Source organism: Phalacrocorax carbo, chromosome 17 (genome assembly GCF_963921805.1).
Source record: "Phalacrocorax carbo chromosome 17, bPhaCar2.1, whole genome shotgun sequence".
In the NCBI taxonomy this organism is placed as follows: Eukaryota; Metazoa; Chordata; class Aves; order Suliformes; family Phalacrocoracidae; genus Phalacrocorax; species Phalacrocorax carbo.
The window spans coordinates 2,727,507-2,752,447 of NC_087529.1; the positions used below are offsets into that span (position 1 = coordinate 2,727,507).

Consider the following 24,941-nt stretch of genomic DNA (forward strand, 5'->3'; position numbering starts at 1 on the left):
AAAGCAGGACACAGCATTTCCTTCTGTCTTGAGAAAAATCACTTATTTTCCTCTGATCTCCACCATTATTTCCAACAGTAGAAGCTGTAGGGTGGAGACAATGCGGGTGTTTTGATTGTTAGCCTTTAACTGTCCTCAAGGCCTTGACTGCAATACAGCTTCCGGATTTTTCATTTTATTCAAGAACTCATTCCACAGCAGCTCAATTGGATGTGAATTTGCTGGTACGCATTCTTCAGATAGTTTCTTCAATTCTACACCCGAAATCCTACTTTTCAGTACGTAAAGCAAAGAGGTTACTTGAAAATTTTGGAAGTAAAGCTGATGAAAATAATAGCGGAAATGCTGGGTTAACACGAGCCATCGAATATCCATAGGCTGTTTTTTCGGCTCTTAGTCTGCAGCGTTACCAACTGAATTTGTCTCATCTAGAGGCAAACCCAGAATGCAAGCTCCGAAAGCTGTTACAGTTTGGTTTGCATTTAGGATCTCTGCTGCCATTCTGCTTTGTCATACAGCTATTATTTACACACTGGTGAAAAATACGAGACTTCAAGCATATTTATCTTCTTCTCCCTTATTCTTCCCTGGATTAGTGTGGAGAGAAAGGACCCGCTAGCAGCGTTGGCTCGGGAGTATGGTGGTTCGAAGAGGAATGCTCTGTTGAAATGGTGCCAGAAGAAGACTGAAGGTTACCAGGTAAGGGAATAGGTACACTTTACTTCTCTCTGAGTGATTCATTACTTCCCTATAGGTGCGCAGTAGGCAACATCACTTGAAAGAAATACGTCTATTTCAGTTTGCCGATTTTTGCGTGTTTCCTTCTACTGGGTGTTTCCATCCTCTTCCTTCAGATTTCTTTAACACCGCAGTCCCCAATGTTACATTTTCATAAGTGATTCATATACAAATCTCAAAATATTTAGTGCATCAAAGGTCGCTGATGGTGAGAAACAAGAGTGTATATGCGCAGCAGCTTCGATTTGGCATCAGTTTTTGAAATCACATTCTGATATTTTTTCTATAGGCTTCTGCGAGTGATGTGCTATTGTGAGAGTTTTTCATTAGTCATTTCTGTAAAACCAAAGAATTATTTCTTTGTGTGGCCTTGACCAAATGAAGTTTGCAGCCCGGGGCCCTGCTGTTTCTAATCTGCTGCAGCTGAATGGGGTTTTACAAAGCAAGTTTTGAATGCTTGAGATCGTCTCATTTCTTTGCAGAGTGATTTTCACTGTTAAACAGGCATAATGTTCTTGTATGGCCATGGCTGTGCTTATCAAGCTCTGACTAGTGTTTGTACGCAGTTGAGTTCTGCCCTTGGTTCTGCTTGTAACTGAGCTGTAGAAGGCAATTATAGACCACAGCTCATCCTGTGGTATATGCTGGGTGTGCGGGATTGTCTTGGTTTGATATAATGTTGAGATTTTTCTTTCTTAAGAATAATATTGTTTGTTACTTAGAACAGAAGACAAACACAGTTATCACCACATGATATGCACCCTGGAGCAAGTCTTTAGTAAAAGCAGAGTCCATCTTTTAAAGTAAATAATAAAATACTTTTCTTCTTCACAACCAGCTCTTTATGAAGCATTAGCTGCAGGGTGCAGGAGTTTGGAAGAAAAGACAGTAGCTTTCCCTTTAAGTAAACTGACTTGTAAAAGTTTGAGTCATTTCTTAGCACTGACACATCCATCTGGCTTGCACTGATTTCAGAGGGACAGACATCAGATACAGCTCTTGACTTGAGACACAGTGCAGAAGGAATAAAGCCAGGGTTAGCGTTTAGCCTCTAGTTCTGTGATACTGCCTAAAGGCTAAAGTGCTGCCCCCGAGACTATGCTCTGTGCTGTGTTGATTTATTGTATATCTCATCTACTAAAATTCTCCTGGTCTTGGATTTGAAGGTGTGGAGGAACATTCCCATCCAGTCTTCAGAAAGTGGTTCAGGAAATACCTCTCCACATCTAACTTCTATTAAGCCAGCAAAGCCATCTCTTGAGTAACACTTTCTTCCAACAGCATTGCCTTTTTTTTTGCTTCAAATGGTGCATATGGTGAGCTTCGTCCGCTTCTCTTCAAACAGTCTAACTCTGCTGAGTTCACTGTCAGAAGTGTTCTCTGAGAGTCAGCCTGTCGTTTTCTTTCTCACATTACACCCAAGTTGAGCTACATGTGTTGCTTTTAGAACTTATTATGTGGCTTTGCAAATGTAGAGGCCTGTCCTGATTCTGTAGGTACCAGACCGGTACCAAGAGTGACAAGCATTCCCTCTGTGATAGACTAGAAGAGGAGTTTTGTTTTCCTATGCTGAACCCAAGCAGAGGAGCTAACTGTGTATCAGATAGCAGGCCACCCAGGGGGTATGCAAGGCAATCCGGGTCTATTTGTTTTTCCTTTTAGTACTAGTCTCTGGAGGAAAGTATGTCCGTGCTTCCGAGGACAGTGGAAGTCTTTGCTTTATATATGGCTGCTAGAGTGTTGTTGCTACGTGACTGTCCGGATGATGTTTCAGAAAAAGCTTTTTCATTTTGGTTCCTGCTTTGATGAGGCTCTTGTTCTGTTCGTGGCTGTCCTCTGTCGTTACTCTTTCTATAGCAGCAAAATGAGTTCTCAGCAGTTTTAGAGAACAAGCAGGTAAAGCACTGACAAACCCCGCATAATCCAGGAGAGTCTGAGAAGCTCAGACTGTGATGTGGTGGGGGCCTTATTACCCACAGTGTAAGATCTCAGGGCAGAAATTATTCAGATGAACCAAAGGATGAACACGGTACTGATTTATGGTGAGAGTCTTGTCTCTGTCTCCACTGCTTCATTTAGAGGCATTATCTCTTGGACATTCTTCCTCAGATTCTCATTCCCATTGCGCTTCATGCAGTGCGTTCACTAGCTCTTCTTGAAGTTGGTTTTCCCAGACCCTTGTGCTCTTCTGATAAGGCTGATATTAAGCTCCACAGGGAGTTCTTATAATTCTTGAGTACAAAGAACTGGAGCGAAGAGCATCATCCTCCCTTCCTGCCTTAGCCACTGCTGTGGTGGGAATGAGGTAATGAATTCTGAAAGCAGAACCCTGATGACGTGCATGCCTTTTCCAGAGATAACGCCCCTGTCCTTGAGGCATCATCTGTGCACATCCCAGTATAATCTGTCATGTTCCTTCTAACATGAAGCCCAGAACCACAGATAACTTTGGATGCAAACTGTTTTCAGCTCCGTGGCACAGTGGAATGAGAGAAAAGACTTGCTGCTTGGCTGCCTAACTTCTCCTTTCAGTGGCAAAATGGACTGCCTTTGAGGACTAGTAACAGTTCCTGATCTGGGCTGGTGAGGAAGAGGGAGATTCCTTTTATGTTAAACCTGTTACCTTCATAAGTTACATTAAATAGTATGAATAAAATAGAATAACTGATACTTTCAGTAGCAGCTACTGCCCATGTCCCAGATTCCCTGAGGAAAGCTGGATTAGTGACCTAGGAAGCGATCTGTGGATAAGACCTAGGGACCGGCACACAAGGCTCCACTTTTAAAATGCTTTAATCCACTCCAGGCTTATACTTTAGATAGAAATTTACATCTTGCTCCTGGCATATATCCTTGCACTGACTGCAGTGGGAACATTGACTGTCTTTGAACTTGAGCGTGTTCCCCAGGAGGCAATCTCATAAAACAGGAGAGGGACGCTGGAGGGAGTCGAGAGAAGTACAACACAAATTAGTAGTGGCCTGAAGGGTTTTGTTTGTTAAAAAGAGAAATGGCATGAGTTTATAGTAACTGAGGGTAAACATGAAAGCATCTATGTTTCTCTAATCTGCTGTGTCATTTCTAAGATCCTTATTAGAGCAGTGATTTGATATAAAAAAGATATGAATGCTAAAGGGGAAAAGTAATTATTTAAAACATGAAAACAATCACTAGAATGAAAATAAAGAGGAAGTTCGGTTTGATGACTAGGAGAAAAGAATATGAAAGTGGGATTGCATAAACTGGCATGATCGATCATGAGATTTCAGTTGTCATTTTTTCAGTGCCTAGAGGAATGTTATCTGGCATTTTGGCCATCAATTTTGAATAACTATGCAGGGGAGGTGCTAAAAAAATCTCACCAGTACAAGGAATTACAGTGAATGACAGCTTTGTGCAAAACTTCCTCGAGGAAAATCTCCAGCTTAAAAAAGCCAACCTTAATCTATTGTGTGGTTCCTATAAGAATTGTGCACTGGCACATGATCTCTTTTGCCAGACATATGCAGGCTCTGCCTTCTGCCTCCCTGAATTTGTTGACGTCATGGTGTATAATGTAGGGAGTTGAGATGCCCAGACTTGAGAACTGCTTTTGTGGCTCTGGAACTCAATTACCACAAGTCCTTTAAACCACAAAGCCTGCTGAGAGTAAGTTACTTATGTTAAAACAGCTTTTTCTCTGTTGTCTTGTGGTGGTTTTTTTTCATCTATTTAAAAAGATTATATATCATAGCAACGGTGTGAAGTAGAAATTGGGTGCTTCTTCTCTAATAGGCTCTGTTCCCATGAGTCGTAACTCCTGGAAGCTGCTGAGAGTCATTCTTGTTGCATTATCACCTTCCATAATATCATTAGTGACTGTGGTGTTATTTAAGTGCCCTGGTTCTGTTTGCTCTCTGTGGAGACCATTTGTCAAGGGGCCAAACCTCTCTAGATTAAGTCTATTACTATCCCCAGATGAATTGCAAAACACAGAACATCAAGAGGGACTTAACCCATGAGCATTAGAACTGAGGATTATTGTTTCTGCCACATATACCCTCTCCAGTGAGGGGAGGCAATTGCTACCATGTTAATGAATTTGGCTCTCTTAAAAGAACTCTCTTCCTCCTGTTTTTTCCAACTGCTACACATCCATACTGTGGCCCTGAGGAAAAGAGAACCTGAGACCGACTCTTCTCCCACGCGCAATCATGGTTATTCTTGTTATCAAAGTTATATTTGATTAACAGGACCCATTTGGGGTCCGCTTGTTGAAGAACCACAGTCTTTTATAGTAAAGCTCTCTGTGTGGTTGTCTTACATAGAGGAATGCTAAACAGCCATCAGGAGCAGGGCAGGGATGGTGCCCCTGTGCTGGGCACTGGTGAGGCCGCCCCTCGATATTGTGTTCAGTTTGGGGCCCCTCAGGGCAAGGACATTGAGGTGCTGGAGCGTGTTCAGAGAAGGGCAACGGAGCTGGGGCAGGGTCTGGAGCACAAGTGTGCTGGGGGGCGGCTGAGGGAGCTGGGGGGGTTTAGCCTGGAGAAGAGGAGGCTGAGGGGAGACGACCTCGCTCTCTGCAGCTGCCTGAGAGGGGCTGGAGTGAGGGGGGGTTGGTCTCTTCTCCCACGTTACTAGTGATAGTATGAGAAGAAACGGCCTCAAGCTGCATCAGGGGAGGTTTAGATTGGATATTAGGGGAAATGTCTTCACTGAAAGAGCGATCAGGCCTTGGCACAGGCTGCCCAGAGAGGCGGGGGAGTCACCATCCCTGGGGGTATTTAAAATACATGTAAACGTGGTGCTTCAGGACATGGTTTAGGAGACATGGTAGTGTTGGGTTGGCAGTTGGACTTGATGATCCTAGAGGTTTTTCCAACCGTAATGATTCTATGATTCTAAATAGGTGGAGATGAGGAATGTTCTAGAACTGACAAAGGGAGCTGGCAGCTCTTACCTCTGGAGATTTTTCTTTCCTGTATTCCCGACCTGTGCATTCAAGCCATTGCATTGTATCATCTCCCTGACTGTGACAGTCTCAGTACAACAGCTTACGGATAAAGGCAGCGGGCATCTTCAGGAGAAGAGGCAGTGCTCCCCGATATGAGATGGCTGATAAATTCGTATTGGTCTTATTGGCATTTGTGGGACCAGCCTCAGATCCGATTTCATACCATCTGGAGGAATCTCAACAGCATGGAGAAACTACTAATCAGAGCAATCTTTACGTAGCTTACACGTTTTACAGGTAGTTCCTGGAGAAAAGAATTCCTTTTAATTATTCTGCATAAAATACGCCTGCAACTACGAGCAAAGCTAGAAGATAATGTTTTATTTGTTTCCATGCCTTATTCAGAGCTATTTGACTTCGCAGTAGGTCCCAGGAACACTATGCAGCTTCAGCAAGTATGCTCAGGAGTATGTAGGAACTATTTTTAGGGTGATACTCTCTGACATTGTATTGCTTAGTCAAAATTAGCAAAACACAAGTATCTGTAAGCCCAGCCATTCTGAGTATTTGCCTCCAAAGTTGTGAATTGCTTTTTGAAGCTTCCTTTTCTTAAAACACAGATAGTTTTAGGGCTCTGATGAAATATCCTGATGAGACTGCAGCCTGCATAGTTTCCAGAAATATAGATTGGCATAAGGAGGAATCTGAATACTTCATCCTTTGTCTTTGCTGTATATATTAATAAAAGTGCCTTTCCCATATAGTGCCTCAGCTATTCAGAAAGGAGGAAAAACCCTGCCCTGAAGTATTCCTGCTATTATGGCCATTCCAGCCTTGAGAGACAGAAATTGGAAACAAATCACTTCCAAACATAACCTAAAAGTCATTAAATGTAATTCTGAATGCTTTTACCACTAAAAGCATAAAGCTGGTATATTGGAGTATGTAAAAGTTGGTGTCTCTGCATAGGTCTATGGTCTTCACGTAGCAAAGATGCAAAAGCTTAGGGAGAAAAATAACGGCTGTTGCAGTATTTGCTGTTTGTCAAGTAATTATAGCAAGAGACTGGTTGACTAGTGGTTTGGCAGTGGATATAATATAAAGCTTTTTACCCTTTTGTATTCAGTTTAAACTCAGACTAAGACTAGCTTTTTGTTTATGAATTTGTGGCTTTCTTTTTCTCACAGGAATTTACATTCCTTTTCTTTTTTGTACTAGCTAGTATTTCCTCCGTATCCTCTTTGTTCTCAAGCCCTATTCCGTGATATTATCCCTTGCTTTTTCTCATATTTTTGGACTCATTTGCTGGCTGGGTGAGATCCAGCAGAGATTTAAGTGTGGCCCAAAGATGTACAAATGCAGATAGGCTGATGAGGACAAACTTATGCCCTTTGGTTGAATGGTCATGGGGCCAGGCATTCTCATTAGGGGGATGGATTTCTCTGCTGCTAGGACAGCCAGCCAGGATGACTGTTTTCTGACTGCTGATGCATCAAGCAGCCATATTCCTGGGGCTGCACGTTGGGCGGACCTGCTTTATAGCAGATCCAAAAGCCCCTTCATGGCCAGTTGTACGTTAACATGTCCATGCTTTACAGTTTCTTCCTTATTCTGGAAAGTAAGGGTTATATTTAGAAATAAGAAGTCTGTTATTTCTTTGTACGTCATTAGTGTGGGTAGTTGACGTTATCTTTCCACTTAAGCAACTACTGTCTCAATCTTTTCTTAAGCCTTGACTGAGCGCTTTGCCTCACTTACACTTCAGTTATGCACCGTCCTGGACCACGGAGGGTGGACAGACACTATTGCAGATGCTGCCGCAGTCCTCGGGGTTGGTGCTCCGGCTGGCAGTTCTGGTAAAGAATCAAAGAACGGGACAAAACCCAGGATCAACCCTCTGAACCTGGGCACAATATAATTCCTGTGACTTGGCTCGTAAAACAATTGGTCAAACGCCTTTGACACGAGCGCAATGGAGCTTAGTTTTAAAGCCTTGGGAACCACAGCACAGCTGTGCGCTGCCCTAAAGAAAGAGACAAACCCAGTTGTTTGTTCATCGCAAGATGTGCGCTTGGGTACGGGGGTGATTCGCTCACCCCTTTCTACATTACTTCTTGTGTTTGTGTCAACAAGCAGTGTAAAACTGTTTCGATATGTTTCCAAATTGTATCACTCTCTCTCTTGTATACCAACATTAAGCAGGTTTCTATCTAAATATTTAACTTGTCATGAGACCTAGGTAAGCTGTGGCACTCCATAATTCAGCAGTAACAGAGGAGTGGATGTACAGGTTTTCTGGCCACCTTTCCAAGGCCTTTCAAGCACCCAGGATAGGGGATAAATCCCATCTGCTGTTACACAAAGTTTATGTGCGCTCTGGAAAGGCTGGGTTCCCCCACAGTACTGTGATTGTGCGTGCTGAAGATCAGCAGCAAAACAAATAACTCTGAGTTTCAGTGATGTGGGTGAAGAAACACACTGAACACCACCCCCGACACCCCCCAGTTTAAATGGCAGCCATCCGTTCGTTCGGAGCAGCTTTCATGGCAGAGTCTCTCTCTTCTGGGGAGGACTGGGAAGATTTCTCTTCTGCCATACTAACCAGTGTGTCTCGCATAAGAGGCTTATGGCCAGAGCCCACTGAATAAGTGGGAAAAAGCAGTCTGTCTTAATATTTACCAATACCATTAATGCAACAAAGTCCTTTGGCGAATGATGACACTTACCCTAAAGTACCATACGCTAGCTTATCCCTTCTGGTATGAGAGGGTGTGCAAGCTTACCAAGAGCTCTGCATGCCCAGTACTTGTAGCATTTTGACATTTAGAAGTAAGATATATGAGCAACGGGGTTTTCCAGGAACTTACTAGTATATTCTGTGAGTTTCTGAGAAATGGGTGAGATTTCTGGCTCTGTGTCTGCTTGTTTGCAGAAGAGGAGACGCTGGCTTCAGAGAGACTTTTCCTATCTGTGCAAAAGTTGAAGGGAGTCTTGCTAATAGCTATTGGGATAGGAGGGATTATCCTGTGTTTAAATAAAAATTGAGAATAAGTTGGTCAGGAATTTTCCTCCCGAGTCTGCTTTGGACCATCTTTGTGACTTTGCAGTCTTGCATAATACCATCGCCTTGATTTCCCTAGCTGTTAAAACAGATCATCATATCCTATCATTAGATGATGATGAGTTTCAGTAATATTTTGAAAGATGCTCTGATAAAAAGGGCAATCCTGAAAGTTTTTAATTAATGAAAGTACTGGCTTAAAATTTCAGGATATTCTCAATTTTTTTTTTCCAGAATAAATATTTTCTTTTTCTAAATAAAAACACTTATAGTGGAATGTGTACATACAGTTTCTCTCTATTTCCCAGCTGGACCCAGATTTGGGGATGGAAAATAAATGCAGCAGCCAAATCGTGGCATGTTGGGAATAATCAGGTTGATTACCGATGTGCAAGCCCCCTTCACGGTGATGCCAGTGCATAAACGTGCTCCTCCAGTGTAGCCAAATAACTTGAGCCAAGTTCTACCTTTTTTTCACATAAGGGGCTTTATCCTGTAAACAAATACAAGTCTCTCGATTGGAGGGATAAAATGAACGCCCATGCAGCTCTCTCATGCGTAACTTTCTATCCTGCTGGGTAATTTTAAAAATAGCATTTACATTCTATCCATCCCAAAGTCCAAGACACTTTCCTTGTGTTGCCTGGATGCAATGACAATCAGTGAAAACACTGAATTGATTGGTCACCAGCTGGAATGGCTCCAAACCATGAATTTAAGTGGGAGAGAGCTGAGCCCTGCTGCCAGTTCCATTAATATCTTTTGCTGGGAAGACCTCTCCCCACCTTGTTTCCACCCGTTAGCGTGAGCCTGCTGCAGTCTGCAGCCTACCCCTCTGCCCAGGAATTCCAGGACATGGCTAATCTCTGAACTCTCAATACAGATAATTAGAAATAGCTGTGGGAGCAGCCAGTGTGGTCATTAGCAATTCTGCACCAGGGCTCCAGGCAGGAAGTGGCTGCGCTGCTGTCTTGGACACAGAGGGGAGCTAGTCCTCCCCCCCTCTCCTTGCCTCCTTCCCCAGAGTATCCGTGTGGTCCCTGGAGCCATGCTGCTGCATCTTCACTCTTGCAGCCCTAGCAATGAAGGAACACAGCCCAGTCTGTTTCTTCTCTGTGGCATTCAGCAGTGGTGTCATTTATACAAGCTGGAGAGAAAACTGATGGAAATGTTAGCTGTGTAGCAAGCAGGGAGTTGGCTTTCAGCAGGTGAGCATTAACAAGTATAATTTATGCTGCAAAGCAGAAGAGTCGCAGGGCAAAACAAGAACTTCTCAGTATCTAATGGGATTATTATAATGAGGGGAATTTGCTAGTTCCTGGTCTTGCTGTGTAATCCGCCTCTGCCTTTCTAGATATAACTAACGCTTGTTTTGCCCGCTCGCTGAGTGTGACAGTGGTGTAAATTACAGAAGTACCAATCACATTCAATATATATCTTTTGTCCCCATTACCTCATCTCTGAAATGGCCCAGAGATGTCCATAAAATCGCTTTTGCTTGTCCCAGCTTTCGTTTGGTCCTGTATGTTTGTGTAACGGAAAGCCAGCTCTCTGAACTCAGCATTGTATATACATTCTCTCTGGTGTGCAAAGTGATAAATTAAGACCCAAAATGAGGAATATGTACAAACCCCTGTTACTTCACCAGACTTTAGTGAGACCTTTGAAGTAGGTGACTTCTAGTAATGAGAACGTTGTCATGGGGTAATTTGCATTCAAAACAACTCATATTATTTGCTAGGACAAGTTCAAATACATTCACTGTGTGTAATGTGCACTGTGCCAGCAACTACTCTCAACCCTTGTTCACCAGAATTTGTTTCATTTTAAAAAGTCAATCTTTATATATTAAAATGCAAATAAAACCTAAAAGATCTGAACTGTTTGCCAGTCCACACAGTGCTGGAAGCGATAGATCTGATGGGCACAAATGGCTGCTATTTGGCTTGTTAAGGAGGTTACTCCTATGTATAGTTACAGTGAGGATTCCAGTGTCGGTAGCAACTGGTTTTCACCTTGCAAGCAGAGGAAAGGAGAGGTCACATAATTACTTTATCACGTATTACCTGAAATATCTCCCATTTGGTACTACCTTCATTTTTTATTGTTGTGAAAACTTTAGCCATAGCTGCACCACATCTTTTTAGTAATCAAAATACTAGAACTAAGTGGCCTTGCAGAGGTCACGGACCTCCTCAGTACCTTGTGAAGGAAGAGCTGAGCTTGAAGAGTGCACAAGTCATTTTAGAGTGGCTTTACAGTTTACTCTGAATGATGTCTTTGAGACGACTCCTGTCGGATGAGCTTGTTTTGAGCACAGAACTTGAGACAGCGTAATGCTACCTATCAACTAGGAAAGGCAATGAAGAAAAGTAGACATGCCTGTGTTTCTGGTGTCTTCTCAGATCTCTGGCTTTTAAGAGACTAAAATAATTGGGAGCTGAAAATCTTTGTGTAGAGTGCATGACAATAAGCTCGTTAAATTTCCTCTTTTTAAATGTCCCTGCTCCATGTGACTACTGTAGTCAACTGCTGTTTGATGCTCTTGCAAAAAGATACAGTCATAAGCTTGCTTGCTAATGTCTCTGCTAAGGCAGCTCATCAATTCTCACTGAAGCAAATGATAAACGGTAAACCCAAGGCAACACCCGTGGCAGCAGTGGAGCAAGGAGGAAACAGAACCTAGGAATGTGATGGGAAGTGGGAATTCTTTATAAAAAGGAATGTAGTAAAGGGGATAACCTTTAAAGAGCTGGCACCAGTTTCTTAGCATTTCACTGCTGTAACTAGATAATTCAACAGCATTTTCACATAGCATTTTATGTTACCTGAGCTATGTTGTTTCATACACGTGTAATCAGCAGTAAGGTGCGTGGCTTACTGACGTGGCTGGCAGAGGCATTAGAAAGATGGATAATGGAGATAGAAATACAAAGTTTCAAAGAAAGGTTAAAACAATTCTTATGGAGACTGCAGCTGCCTGAACCATTTGAACTAGGGATATTAATACAGCCTGGAGGATGGAAGGTCATTTGGCTTCCTTCCCAATCTTGGCTAGCCACTTAATCTCTATACAATAAACAGTAATGCTGTCCCACAAGTTATTCTGGATTTTTTCTTTTCACCAAGAGGCATTACTTTATTGTGTGTTCCATTTAAGAGAAAAAAGATTTGTAAGAGAATTCAGAAAGGTTCCTGGTAGTAGACTGACCAAATGTGATATGCAAATCACTTTAGACTTGCAGCTACCCATTGAAAATAGCTGTGTGCAATTGTCCAAGTCATCTGGGTTCACCCTGTAATTACAGAAGAATCCAGGCAGTCTTTCATTTTAGGCATTCATGCCTTTCATCCATGTTAACTGGACCTGACCACACTTCTAATTCACCCGTGTTTCCAGCAGATCGCCCCGATGTTTCTTACCTTTGCTGGAGCAATTTAGGTGAACTGGAGTTCTTTTGTTTGCTCAGAAGGTTAGGTCATGCTAAAAGGAGCCCTTCTTCACTTGTGTGGCTTCTTAAGAAGTATTTAGAGCTTGCCTAGCCAGAGCTCAAAGCTTATATGCTACCTTTGACAGAACCTCTTTGGCTGAAGCCTGCTGACATGTGCCCGGCCAATTAGGGTGTAATAAATCCAAATTAGATTTGCAGTTTCATGCAGCTGTTGTTAAAGATGGGTGGGTGCAGGTAATCTTTGGGAGCTGCCTTTCAAGGTACCTTGGTCAGATTTTACCTTAGGTCAGAGTTTGGATTTGCAGAGATGCGGCGCATGGAAAGGAGGTTCAGACATCTGTGTTTAAATATAACCATGTAAAAACACTGAGCTGTAAGGCTTTTGGTCTGCGGAGGAGATGCGGAGGTCTGGTTAGTGATAAGCAGGAAGGATTGCAGAAAGCTGAGCCACAGAAGGGGGAGCTGCTATTAAAACCAAGGAAATTCCCTTTGGCGTATTCCAATATATTTATTTTAACTAGCTCTGTCTTTGGTATTTCAGTTTATATTCTGCATGGGCTGAACCTCAATAACTAGCCACTCTGGCACGTTCCTGATGTGCCGTTCTGTACCAGTGACCTCTGAGAGGCAGGAGGGCATGTTGTATGCTGAGGGGGAGGGTGGGAAGAATGATGGTAGGGTCATATTTATTGCAGGCTTTCTTCCAGAGTTCCAGGCTAGCTCCAAGCTGATTCATGTCTATAATTTATAAATCTGGGTCTTAGAGAGACAATTATCACTCAAAGAGCCATTGCTGAGGGCACAGTAACATCTGTGTAGCGGGAATATCTTGTGTCAGTATTTTAACATACTCAGGCTGTAATGAAGAGCATATGATGTCATTGTTGCTTTTGACCGAAGCCTTGGAGTCAAAGATCTAGTGAAATCTAACGGGGTGGTTGTTTTTTCCTCAGATAAACAAGAAATTGTTTTCAGTGAGAACAGATCACACGGATTTCCCTCTGTGTCTTTACCGTGGCGCTCACAGCGCTCTGTTATCTGCAAGCAAAGGTCCTGTTCCTGGGGTGGGGGGCTAAGGTTAATGACTTGCAGGTGTTTAGTGTCTTTTAGACTTGACCTGCCACTAATATCAGAGACAATGCATTTGCTCTCTAAATAATATTGCCTGGATTTTTTTTTTCACTTTGCTTAACATCAGGTACTTTAATATTCATAGAAATGAGCCACACTGGGTACTTCGGTACTTTCAGATAACTGCGCTCCCTGGTGTGCTTCCAGATCCCAGTCTCTTAATATTCCCAGTGCATGTATAGTAGTTCACTCATCAGCTTTCATGTGAAGTGAATGAACTGTTTTCACTGACAAGAAGCCTGGGAACTACACTGGAAATAGTTTAGTCTTGACACCTCTGTGCTCTACACAGCAAACTTTGTACCCTCACGTCTTTCCCTGCTCCTTTTTGCCACTCCACACAGGGTATTTAAAGACGGTTATGTCATCATGCTAAAAAAAAACCATCTCTTTCAGCCTGACTTTCATGTTCTTTCCACCTCCCTGGTTGTTTTCTTAGCAGCACCATGGCAGACCCAGGTCAAGTGCTGCGCAATATGCCTGTGATACATCTGCTCCAAAGGAAGCTAGTGATCCTGAGCGCAGGCCTAAGCTGCTCGGCACTCCTCAACGCATGGGCTGGGGGTTAATCTCTGGTACAGATGTCTTTAGCAGTGTCGATCCACTGTTGGCATCCTAACGGTAGACATTGGGGTACTAGTGCCCATGAGACGTGCTGTGACCATGAGATAGCAAATTTTTCACCCTGCCTAATGAGCGCTACAACTCAGACTGATCTGCAGTTCCTATTCCGTTTTCATGTTTCTCCTTACGTTCATCCTGCATACGCTCTGATGGTGCATCTTCCTCCTAAAGGGTGCCATCCTATGTAGGTTAACTTCTAGGTCTCTCATGAGAAGCCACATGCCGTTTTTCAGAGCTTGGGGTGGGGGTTCTGCTGTAAGCATGCTGGGTGACAGAGAAATCACCAAACTGTCCATCCTGCGGTTTGGAAGTATGCATTACCAACCCGCATGTGCACAAAGCTCCTTCGTATTCATGGCTTGTGTGTTGAGGAGTAGAGAGGTGTGGCAAAAAGACTGAGACAAGTTCCGCTGCCAAAATAATCAGGAGAAGTAAATAGTTTCTAAGGTGGTCATTCCCAAATTGTTTTCCATTTTTTGTTTCGGGTTGTTTTTTTTTATTTCCCCCTGGCTTAGCAGAGCCAGACATCTTCCAAGGAATCAGAATGCCTCTATTTTGTCTTGATTCCTCTTGGTGTGGTGTAGAGGGGAGCTGCTAAAAGTAAAACTGCAGTGTAGCAAACACAAAAGATCACTTTTCATTTGCCATGTCCTTATATCCCAAACTGAAAAGTAGTTAACACAGAATCCAAGACGAAATGCCAGAGAGGGGTTTGTACTGTGCGTGAAATGGAAAAAATCCACGATTTGCTGATGCTTGGTGGATGTGAAAATGGCAACTAAGTGGTTTTGAGTCTAAGTGTCTGTAATATTAACTGTACAGCTGAGATGAACCTTTGGGCAGTCATTTTGGGTTTGCGTTTAAGACAAAAATTCAGCTTTGAGTTCTTTTTCTCTGTTGATCATTACGTTCCACGTTGCACTAGATTTCACCTGTGGTTTAAATATCGTCAGCAAAGCCCATCCTTGAACTTGCACTCGTTTGCAAGACTTGGATCCAAGAATTACTGAAGGTGACTGGCTGGATATTGCTGTTGGAGATGTGAGGATTTTTGGACCTAGTTCTGATTTTACTGTAGACATCAGCACTTCTTATCTCTAGATATTGTTAGCTGGGAGGAGGAGAAGAGTTTCAGGTATAGTGAAGACTACAAAGATGAGTAAAATTATCAAACTGATGCTGGGCTGGTGAAATGCTGTAGGAAGGAACAGTTTCATATCTTGTGTCTCATAATAGCATCTTGAAAACGAGGATAGGATATAATGTTTCCACAAAAACATGACTTGCCTTTTTGTCTAGTCCTGTTGCTTAACCAAGGCTTTGTTTGTTCCAGTTTCTATGGCCTCTGGCAGAAGTGGGAGATGACCTCCATTTTCCATTTCTCTCACACAATATAAAATGAGAATATTGGCATTTGATGGTAGGCTATTTGCTGATAAAATATATTGGCCTCAGTAAAAACAATTCTGTGATTTGGCAGTCAGTCCTTTCCCACTAACTGCAGATTGATAAATAGTAAGTAACTTGTTTAAAATGTCAAGACAGCAGAGTAATCCAGCTTCAGCCAATTCCATAACACAAAGTCGGACTTTCATGATGAGACTTTATGGATTAGGCAAAGCCAAGACAGCTTTCAGAGGAAAATATTTTTTTCTTCTCATGGTATCCAGCCCCTACGTCACTTTTATCTCCTTTGACAGATGTTAATAGAGCAAAATATACTGTGGTGGCTGGTGCAGTGCGGTAATGTCTGCTGCCGATGGCCTGCTTTCCGAGCCCATTAGATTTGTAGATTTATTACAGCCAGAGTATTTTAACCTGAAAAATTCTGTACGGCTTCAATTTGAGTCATGTTTGGTTATGGACATTTATTACTAATCTGAAATCCTTTCTGACTGGACAAAGTCCAGCTTGGACAACTAATCAGTGAGGCATCGTAAGTGAAGAGCATACGCTAAAATACTTCCTTCCTGGGTTTTAGTGCGTCTGCATTAGCTTTTGTATGACAGATGCAGTAAAAGCTTTGTCTTTTGGGGAATCTTGAAACTGGAAAATAGCTAAATGAAGAAAATGAGGTGGCGGAGAGCCCGAGTTGAAGTTCAGCACACAGGAAGATGTGGCTGGTGAGAATGATGTGAGCGTAGCTCCACGCCTGCGTAGTGTGAGAGATGGTGCAGTGCCATCATGTCCTGGAGCCTTCCGTGCTCCAGCAGCTGTTACTTTTCTAAGCAATATCACTTAGTTCACTGTTTTGGTTTTAGCTGGTATTTGGAACTACAGCTGCTATTAGAGCAGCAAAACTTAGCCATGAGAATCGCTTGGTGTGCTGGCTAGTTGGCCAGTCAGTGCAAACAAGAGCATTAGAAAGGTCACTTTGTCACAGGATCTGAACCAGGCCACAAGCGTATGTTTAACTACAGAACTCCTGTGAAGAACCCTGAGTGCACTCTGAACTCCCAGTAACCTTTGTATTTTAAAGGAGTTCTTTACAGATGGGCTGATTTTTAAAATATCAGTTCCTGTTTCTGTAATCGCTCTCGTCCAGCTGTCGAACGTAGCACATTCTGGACTTCAGTTGTCATGAATAGGGAAACTGGGTTTCCTCTGTGCACCTGAGTGCACCCTTGTAGTAAGTTATGTGGCTAGCAAAGAATCCCACTGTCTCGCAACAAAGGGAAGGAAGATGGGTTTTGACCTTTTAAACTCACAACCGTGTTAGCCTGTTTCTTTCAGAATGTTTCCTTTTCACTGCCCTCCTGTCGAGCTGGTGGTGGTGGGAGTGTCACTACAGACAAGTCGGAGATTCTTCTAGCTCCGCTCTGGGGTTTCAGTTGGGTGTTTATGAGTATACCCGTGCTGCCTGAAACATTGCTTCCTTGAGCAGACGCAGCCTTGTTGTCATGTACGAAATGTGTGAAGACAAGGTTTAAAGGTTTCTGTTCCATAAGGATCTTGTATTGTACTCGTTACCAGTGGCGCAGCCACGTTTGCTTGTCAGTGACTGTGGCGGTAGGAAGGTGAGCATCGGGAGACCTCTGTTCTCAACTACTTTCGGCTCATTTTGCAAATTAGGGTAGGTGATTAAATTCCATATCTCAGACTTCCCATTCGTTATCTCTCTCTCGTTAAGTGCTCTGTGATGTGCAGAGGAAAGATGCTGCGTTGATAAAGAATGTGAGAATGCAGGCACGCGTTCCTGCAAATGCCTGCAAACTGGGCACATCTGCCCAGCTCTTGGAAAGCTGCCATCAGCCGTTGCTCTTGCCAGGTTTGAGCCTCCCTCTCGCATACAAGTAGGCGCGTTCTTTATTTAGGGCTTGAGGACTGTGTTAATATTTCATCAGTTTGAGATGGCTTTTGATAAGGGGCTGAATCAAGTCATAATTGTTAATCATACGTTCTCATTAAAGCATGTATCCGCTGTGTAATACCAGAAAGATAACGGTGCTCAAACACACTGATAACACTGCCTCATTGTTCTACAAATCCACCCCTCTGTTACATATCCTGAGACAAGGAAGCATGCGATCAATTACAGAACACCATTTTAAAGTATCAATTCCTTCTGTTGTAGGTGCTGGAGAAATCATATTTCTGCCATTCTGTGGTTGAAAGGGACCAGATAAAGTCCTTCCTCTTGCCAGCACAGCAAAATTGCCGCTGGAGCATGTGCTGCACATGCTGTTTCTCACCTTCTAGAAAGCGTCGGAGAGAGTCTCTCTGTTTGGGGCCTGGTGCAAAAAACATTTAACTCTTTAGGAATCCCTTATCCAAGACTTTGAAACTTTCCATCCTACTTGGTAACTTTCTACTTGACATGAAAAAGGAGGAGCATGGAAAATATAAACCTATATTCCTTTAATACTCAGGTTTTGTTTCATGACTGCGTAAAAACTACTGTTTTGGGATTGTATTTTTTTAATTGTGTAGCATTGTTCAGGGATGGCTCGTGTTTTCTCTTACAGAACATTGATATTACCAACTTCAGCAGCAGCTGGAGCGATGGGCTGGCCTTCTGCGCTCTCCTGCACACGTATTTGCCTGCACATATTCCGTACCAGGAGCTCAACAGCCAGGATAAAGTAAGTTTTGTCGTACCTGCTCCTACACCATTTGCAGACGTCACAGTGAACGTTATCCATTTTGATGGATATGTGGTAGAGATGCAGTGTGGCAAGACCTTGATCATGACTGGTACAAACTAAGTAGATGGGAGCAACAGGAGGAGATAAGCATCAGTTGAGAACTTCCCCTTTTCATTCTGTTTGCTGTGTAAGGAAACCAACAGTGAGCCCCCAGAAGGAAATGCAGGGCCTACTGGATAAAGAGTTAGTGACAGTTGCCTGAATCCAGTGAGTACTGCAGATCAACATGAAGACAGCGTCCTTTTTGCAAGGCTTAAAGCATTTCTGGAGTCCTGCGTTAGCAGCGCATGTTAAAAGTGCTGGATCAGTAGGCAGACATTTCATCCACTGAACTACTTGGACAGCAACGTATGTAAAAGTCAGACCATGTCAGCACATTCTAAACATGTTAAGACCCTCGCCAAGGGGAGGAACCTGGATTTACTTCAGACAGCTAGTATCTAGTACAATAAGAATTATACTGTATACAGGAACGCCTTATATTAGTTAACACCTCTTCAGACACTTTTCATTCATAAGAAAGACAGAACCTCAGTGGGGTTTTTTTTGCCCAGCTATAACCAGTTTCACAAGAACCTATTTGTCAAAACCAGAGGGCTGTAGCTTGGGCAAAAGTAGATGAGTTATTCAAAGACAAAGAACTTGTTTGCAAATATACCTTACTAATACCAAAAGCGTCACGTGAAAGTATTGAATCTAGTGTTTTTGACTTTCCAGATATACCTGATCATTTAAACTTACTGATTAACCAGACGCAAGGTCGGGTTCAGGAATTGTACTTCAATGATAATCCTTTTGACCTTTTGTTTTGTTTTTACAGAAGAGAAATCTGCTGTTAGCATTTCAAGCTGCTGAAAGTGTAGGCATCAAACCCAGCCTGGTGAGTGTCCTGCTTTTTGCAGGGGAAGACTTGCTGCATGCACCATTCCAAAGCCTTTGTTGCCATGTGGCCAGTCAGTCAGCTTGCACTGCAAATGTTCGCGTAGTGCTAGGGGAGGCTGCACCACCATCTCTGAAAGCTCATGGTGTTAGGAGAACTTCCAGAAAGAATTTGTAGAGTCGTAGAATCAATACAATTTGAAATGTAGTTTGTCCTCCTCTTGGAAGCCAATTCCAGGCAATTCCTGCTTTCATGGGCAGTCTTGCCGGTTAGACCATTTTCTTTCCTTTTTGTTTTAGTGTTTTAAGAAAAGGAAGGATACTTTGTTTGCTAAACCGTTCAAAAAGCCTTTTCTAAAATCAATTATACGATGACAAGGAAAGAGATAAGTTTACTGTAAAAGAAAAATTATTACAGGGTTCATGAGCTAAATACAGAACCAAAGACATGCAGAGAAGCAGCGATTTAAGTGCAGTTATATAGAGAATTGATCTTTGATTGCAGGTAGGAGAAATCTTTTTAGCGTGTAAAATGCATCTGGCTGTTTAACTAGTCTGTTAACGCGTTTCAGAATTGCACTAGGCCATGGATTTTGTAGTGTATGTGGCTTTAAGGAGCTCTGGAGTGGAAGCAGTAGTAGTGTTCGATAACCACGGCTACTCAGAGGACCCGGTGATGATCCCAGTGGTGGTGCTTGACTAGGTTTTGACAATGTGTCTGTCCTCTGCAGGAACTCAGTGAGATGATGTACACAGACCGGCCAGACTGGCAGAGTGTGATGCAGTACGTCGCCCAGATTTACAAGTACTTTGAGACCTGAGATGCGGAGCAAGAGGTGGGCAGAAGTGGGGAAGAGAACAAAGAATGCTACAGATGCACTCGATCACTTTAAAAATCCGCTTGCTCCTCTTCCACAACCAACCTAAGCTTTTAGTTTGAAAGCAAGCTCTTCCATTATTTTGATTACATCTGGGACTGCAACCAAATAAATACCTATCGTCCATCTATACAAACTGAACTCACCTGTAGTTTATTCCCACGTGGAAATTGCAAAGCATTTTCAAACACGTGTGGGATATTTCTGAAGAGGATCCCTTGTGCTAAACAATGTTTGCCTCAAACCAGATTCCAGCAACAGGAGACCTGCTACAAAATGAAGTTCTAAATGCGGACTATGCTGGCACTTAAGGGAGGCTGGGAGATTAATAGTAATACAAAAGCTCACAAAAAATGCTCTTCTTGCCAAAACGTGCTTAACTCAGCCCAAATACATGTTATTTTCTTGCCTCCATATACTTTATAAAACATCATGACAGATGCACGTAAGTGTGTAGAACCTTAGCCCGAGTTATCCTCACTCGTCTGACTAGTTTGCTTGCCACAGCTTAACCAGCAGGATAATAACAGGATCATTTGTAAGTCAGAAACCACGCTCTGTGCCATCACCAGTTAGTGAAAGAACTCTAAAAGATCCTGTTGGGTGCTGGGACTTCATTTCAGATCAAACAGGAGTAATCTCTTTGAGGAAAAATAGCTTTATTACTACAACTTTGTTACTTGATTACTGCGGGAAGCTGGAGCCTGGTTTCCCAGCTGACTGTGCAGGCACAGTTATCATAGGAATATTGCAAATACAAGTTCCTAGCTTTAGTTTGCAAGGTGCAAGTAATCAGGTGGTGACTCTAAGCAATACAGCGGCATCTCAGTAGGTCATGTTTTTGTGGATTCAGTAACTTTTCTTCTGTGTTGATCCCGTATAACCAGCACAGATATAGAATTGCCATGTAGGGGCACGAATCTTGAGACAGCCTGTGCCCTGTCCAGTAAATGTGGTCCACAGGGCACTGTTACGTGCTTGGAAATGATGTTACCATGTAAAAGAACACAGGAATATGTTAGTACTGGTGGAAGTTGCAACTTCACAAGTTACAAAGAATGTAACTGGAACCCCTCCCTGTGTCACGGAAATCTCTAAGGCGCCAGAGAATAGCTTTCCAGCTCAGTAACACTGTTAGTAAAATGTCTGAAAGATACTGTTTAATTTCCATTATACGGTTTCTCTTACTTCACCTCTTGAAGTTAAATTTTCTGTTCGTCTCCAGAGACAGCAGGATCGAACAGGCTGCTCGGTTTGTTCCAGGAGCAGGTCTCGGAGAGCATGCTTTGTACAGGACCCCGCAGAAGGCTGCCTAGCTGCTCTAGGTTATAGAGGAAAGTTGGCGTTTAGTTAGCATGTTGAACCCCGTGACTAGACTCGATGCTTTGTGAATGTTAATCATAGGGAGGTAGGGATCATTTCTCTCTTACAAAAAATAATAGTGCGTGCTCACTGCTCTTAACTCCTGAAAAAAGGCTCACGAAATAGAAACAAGCGGTTTCACAGAAGAAACTTGGTTTCAGGTTTTCTGAGGCTTTGCAGGTGTCTGATCTCAGCCTCTGGCTTCCCCGCAGTGCTTTGTTGTTTGGGGTTTTTAATACTGTTTAATTAGTAAGCAACCTATTTCCGACTTTGGTTTTCTCGCAGCAAAATACAGGATTAAGGGATAGATGATGGTGACCGTGGTCAGTGAGTGGACCGAACAGAAAGGAAGTTGGAGGAACGCAATGTGTGCCTGTTTTTGCAGGAGAAAAGCATCACTTGCTCTTAGTTTTAGCCTGACATTTATTCTAATCCATTGCCCCCAGGAAAGCCTGAATCCAATCTTTTTAGAGTCTGTGTGATAAAAAGGACAGTGGCACGCACTTACAGTGCCCTTGCTCTCTTCGTGCCATCCTATACTGTGAGAAAGCTGACCAGAGTTAATTCTTTGCAGGAGAGTGCTTTCTAGACCGAATTAACTCTCCAGTATTTTTCAGCATACACTCTGCCATCCCTAGAGAGCATAGGATGAGTTGCTCTAAGCGTTCTTAGATATGAGTCTCCCGTTATGTGATAAGATGGGAGAGGAAAATAGCTGCGAAGCCAAGTTCATCTAGGAAGGCAGGCACACTGCAGAGCTCCGTTGCCTTGTGGATGCAGCAGGCTCTTTTCCCTTGAGGTACCCATTGGCAGAGATCCCAATTCTCTCCAACGGGCTGTAGTTCAAAGCGTAGTGAAGTCAGCACAGAAAATTCCATATTCCTCAGTGGGCTTTGGATCGGGCACTTGCAGGGATGAGAAAAACTGTTTTAATTCCTAGCGTCTGGTAAACATTTCAAAGTCAGAGGGCTCCACTTGATTTAAAAAAAAAAAAGAGCTAATCTTAACCCTCTGGTCACTGCAGGCGTGTGTTCCGTGTGACTGTCAGATACACGCTCGGTACGTACAGTATCTAATGTGTCAGTGTCGTTTGCTTCAAGCGCTGTTCTGACGTTCATTCTAATTTGTTTCTCCAAGACTTATTCTAACCTTACGAACTATTCTGTTTGACCTAGCAGTGGGGTTTTTTCCCAAATTATTTTTGCAAAGCAATGTTTGTCATCTTTCTGCGGCTTATTCTCCCATCGCCTCCAGTAGCATAGACCAAACACTAATTCTACTCAATTCTAATGGTATATTCTTGAGAATTTTTTACTTATCTAGGAGTTAGAACAAGGAGCTCTCTGTCAGTAGGGAAGAAGATACTCAGTTTCACCATTTGCTCAATGTTACTTTCCAGTCCTCAAACCCACAAAACATCTCATTTTGAAATGCCGGTACTTTGAGAGATGCTTTTCCAGATTATTTTTTGAGATTAAGACTATTGTTTATCTGTTCATTTAACTGTATTTTTCTTTCTTTTGAACCTTGTGCAGTTACATTTCTAGACCTGAATTTTCAAAAATTACCATTGTTTTTTTCACACTGCCTTAAAATGTGAATAAGAATTTAAATTTGTCCCACAAAAGACGCTGCGGACCAGCCTGATTTTCAGAAAATCTACAGGCACTTTTAAGACATCTCAAATTTCAGCTGCAAAATTAAAGTTCTAGCTGCCTTTAAAATGAGAGAGTTTAATTAAGTTAAGCTAGAGGGTATAGGGATAGTCTTCTAGAAGTTCTGAGAATCCTCTGAAAAAGTCCTAGGATGGAACATGTGATGGTGCGACGTGGGTGGTGTAATGCGTTGTATCAGTAACCGTTTGCCTGCGCTGCCTAAATCCTTTCTGACTTTGCCTCTTAGGAGCAAGACGGAGCCTCTTCACCATGTCACCATATGCTCCCTAAATACACGGTCACTCTCAAACGTACCCGCGCATGCTTGTGTGTGTGTTCTTGGGTAGTCTGTTGGACTACGAGACACCAGATAGCTGATTTTGGATGAGCACGTGAGAAGAATGGTTAGGATGGGGATTTCAGTGCAGTTCCGTGGAGGGATGTGGCATCGTTGAGTGTTGTGCTATGGCTGTTAGAGAGGAAGGGAGAGTGAAGTGTGAAGAGCATACCATCTGACTCCCAGAATTTCTGGTGGGTCATAGAAGGTACAAGTTGTTTCATGGCTTGGGAAAGTACAGAGGCGTTGAGAAGCAAGCCCAGAGTCAGCCCTCTAAGAAGGTTTTCTAGAACGGCTGATGAGCTGTTTCTGAAAGTAGGCGATGAAACTGGATGGAGTGAAAGTCCAGCGTGTGGGGAGAGGGGCGCATATGGGACATGCGTGCCTGCACCCTTGCGGACAGCAAAGGACGTCAGCTGGAGAGCCCTTACTGTCATCCTGAGTGACGTTCCTCCTGAGAGTGCAGCCTGGGGTGGATCTGAGAAGACGAGGGGGGGAGAAAGTGCAGAGCTTGCTGCCTTTGCCAGGTTCCCCTTCCTGTGCCTGAGACGGTCACGGAAATGCAAAGGCGACAAAGATTTCCCGGTTCTTCCTGTGCTGCAGCAAGGCAGCTGTACTCAGCAGAGCGATTTTTGACTTATGCACGTTGTCCAGTTTCCTCTGTGAGACACATTCTCTTTGAGTTTTAGCAGGTTTTCTTTTTGTAATTTGAAGTTGTTTTTTACAGGTTTTCTCTGTGAATTTTCTTGCTTTGTACATGCAACCAGTTAGGCGCAGGTTTTATGTCCAAACCAGATACGTGCACGCTGGCAGAATGGTTGGCTCTTCCCTGTTTGATTCCTGACCTGGCACTCTTCAAAATCTACCTTTTTGCTTCACTGATTTTTTCCCTTGGCAACAAATATAGGAGCATTGGCTCATCTGGTGGTGGCTTGTACCTCCCTCATCTTTCTGTGCTTATGGTACCGGGTCTTCCAGCGGGAAGCGTCTGACGGGCCCAGCTGCTTGCGAAGCTGTGCCTTGTGTCTGTATGGGGTGAGGTTATGCATTTTCCTGTCAGAAGAGGGCTTTTGCCCAAAAAGACTCAGGGCACTGAGCATTAAGATGTTTTTAAACCCAGCAATAACTTCTACTATGCTAGACTGTATTGGTTTTTACCAACTCCAGTGCCATTTAGACTCACCAGTATGGTGTAGAATCAAGCTTCTAACTGAACTGCAGTTAACGTCCTTCTCAGCTGATGGTCTCTACATTTTTAACTCGCACGCGTGCCAAGTTCCACTGGGCAGTGCTGGACACAGTGTTTTTATTGATTGTCGGTCCAGGCTTGGGTTTGTCGTATGAGATAATCACCTCTAACTCAAGTTAGTAACGTCACGTACTTCTAGTTTTCTCTATCGGGTACAGATGTTACATCGTAATCTAATTTATACAAAGAGCACATTAGAATGTATATACTAGGCATTGCCAGATTTGGACATGCTAATATTTAAAGATTAACATTATTAAAATGTATGATGCAAAAATCTGTGTAATATTTCTAATAAATCTTTTTCTGTTTCTGATGTTTCTTGTAATGTTTCAAACATCTACGTACAAAACATTCTTCTGCAGTCTGCTGGGAAGCAGGACTCCCAGGAGAGTTTTTAAAAGACACTCATGGTTCATTGATTCTCCTGTGCTGGTAGCAAAGAAAATTTGGTCAGAATCTTCTTTTCATAAAAACATCGAGTTCCGTTGTTGTTT

At 42.9% G+C, this 24,941-nt stretch overlaps 1 protein-coding gene across 2 annotated transcripts in view; it reads left to right on the forward strand.

The window, feature by feature from the left end:
• SPECC1 (sperm antigen with calponin homology and coiled-coil domains 1) overlaps positions 1-24,760 on the forward strand; it is an 87,531-nt gene extending 62,771 nt beyond the window's left edge. For both annotated transcript variants that reach the window (XM_064468078.1, XM_064468079.1), the window contains 4 exons: positions 597-699; positions 17,905-18,021; positions 18,905-18,964; positions 19,695-24,760. In XM_064468078.1, the coding sequence (XP_064324148.1) occupies positions 597-699; positions 17,905-18,021; positions 18,905-18,964; positions 19,695-19,784 (370 nt within the window). In that variant the 3' untranslated portion in view covers positions 19,785-24,760. The remainder of the gene's footprint in view (positions 1-596; positions 700-17,904; positions 18,022-18,904; positions 18,965-19,694) is intronic.
• The last annotated feature ends 181 nt before the right edge of the window (positions 24,761-24,941 follow it).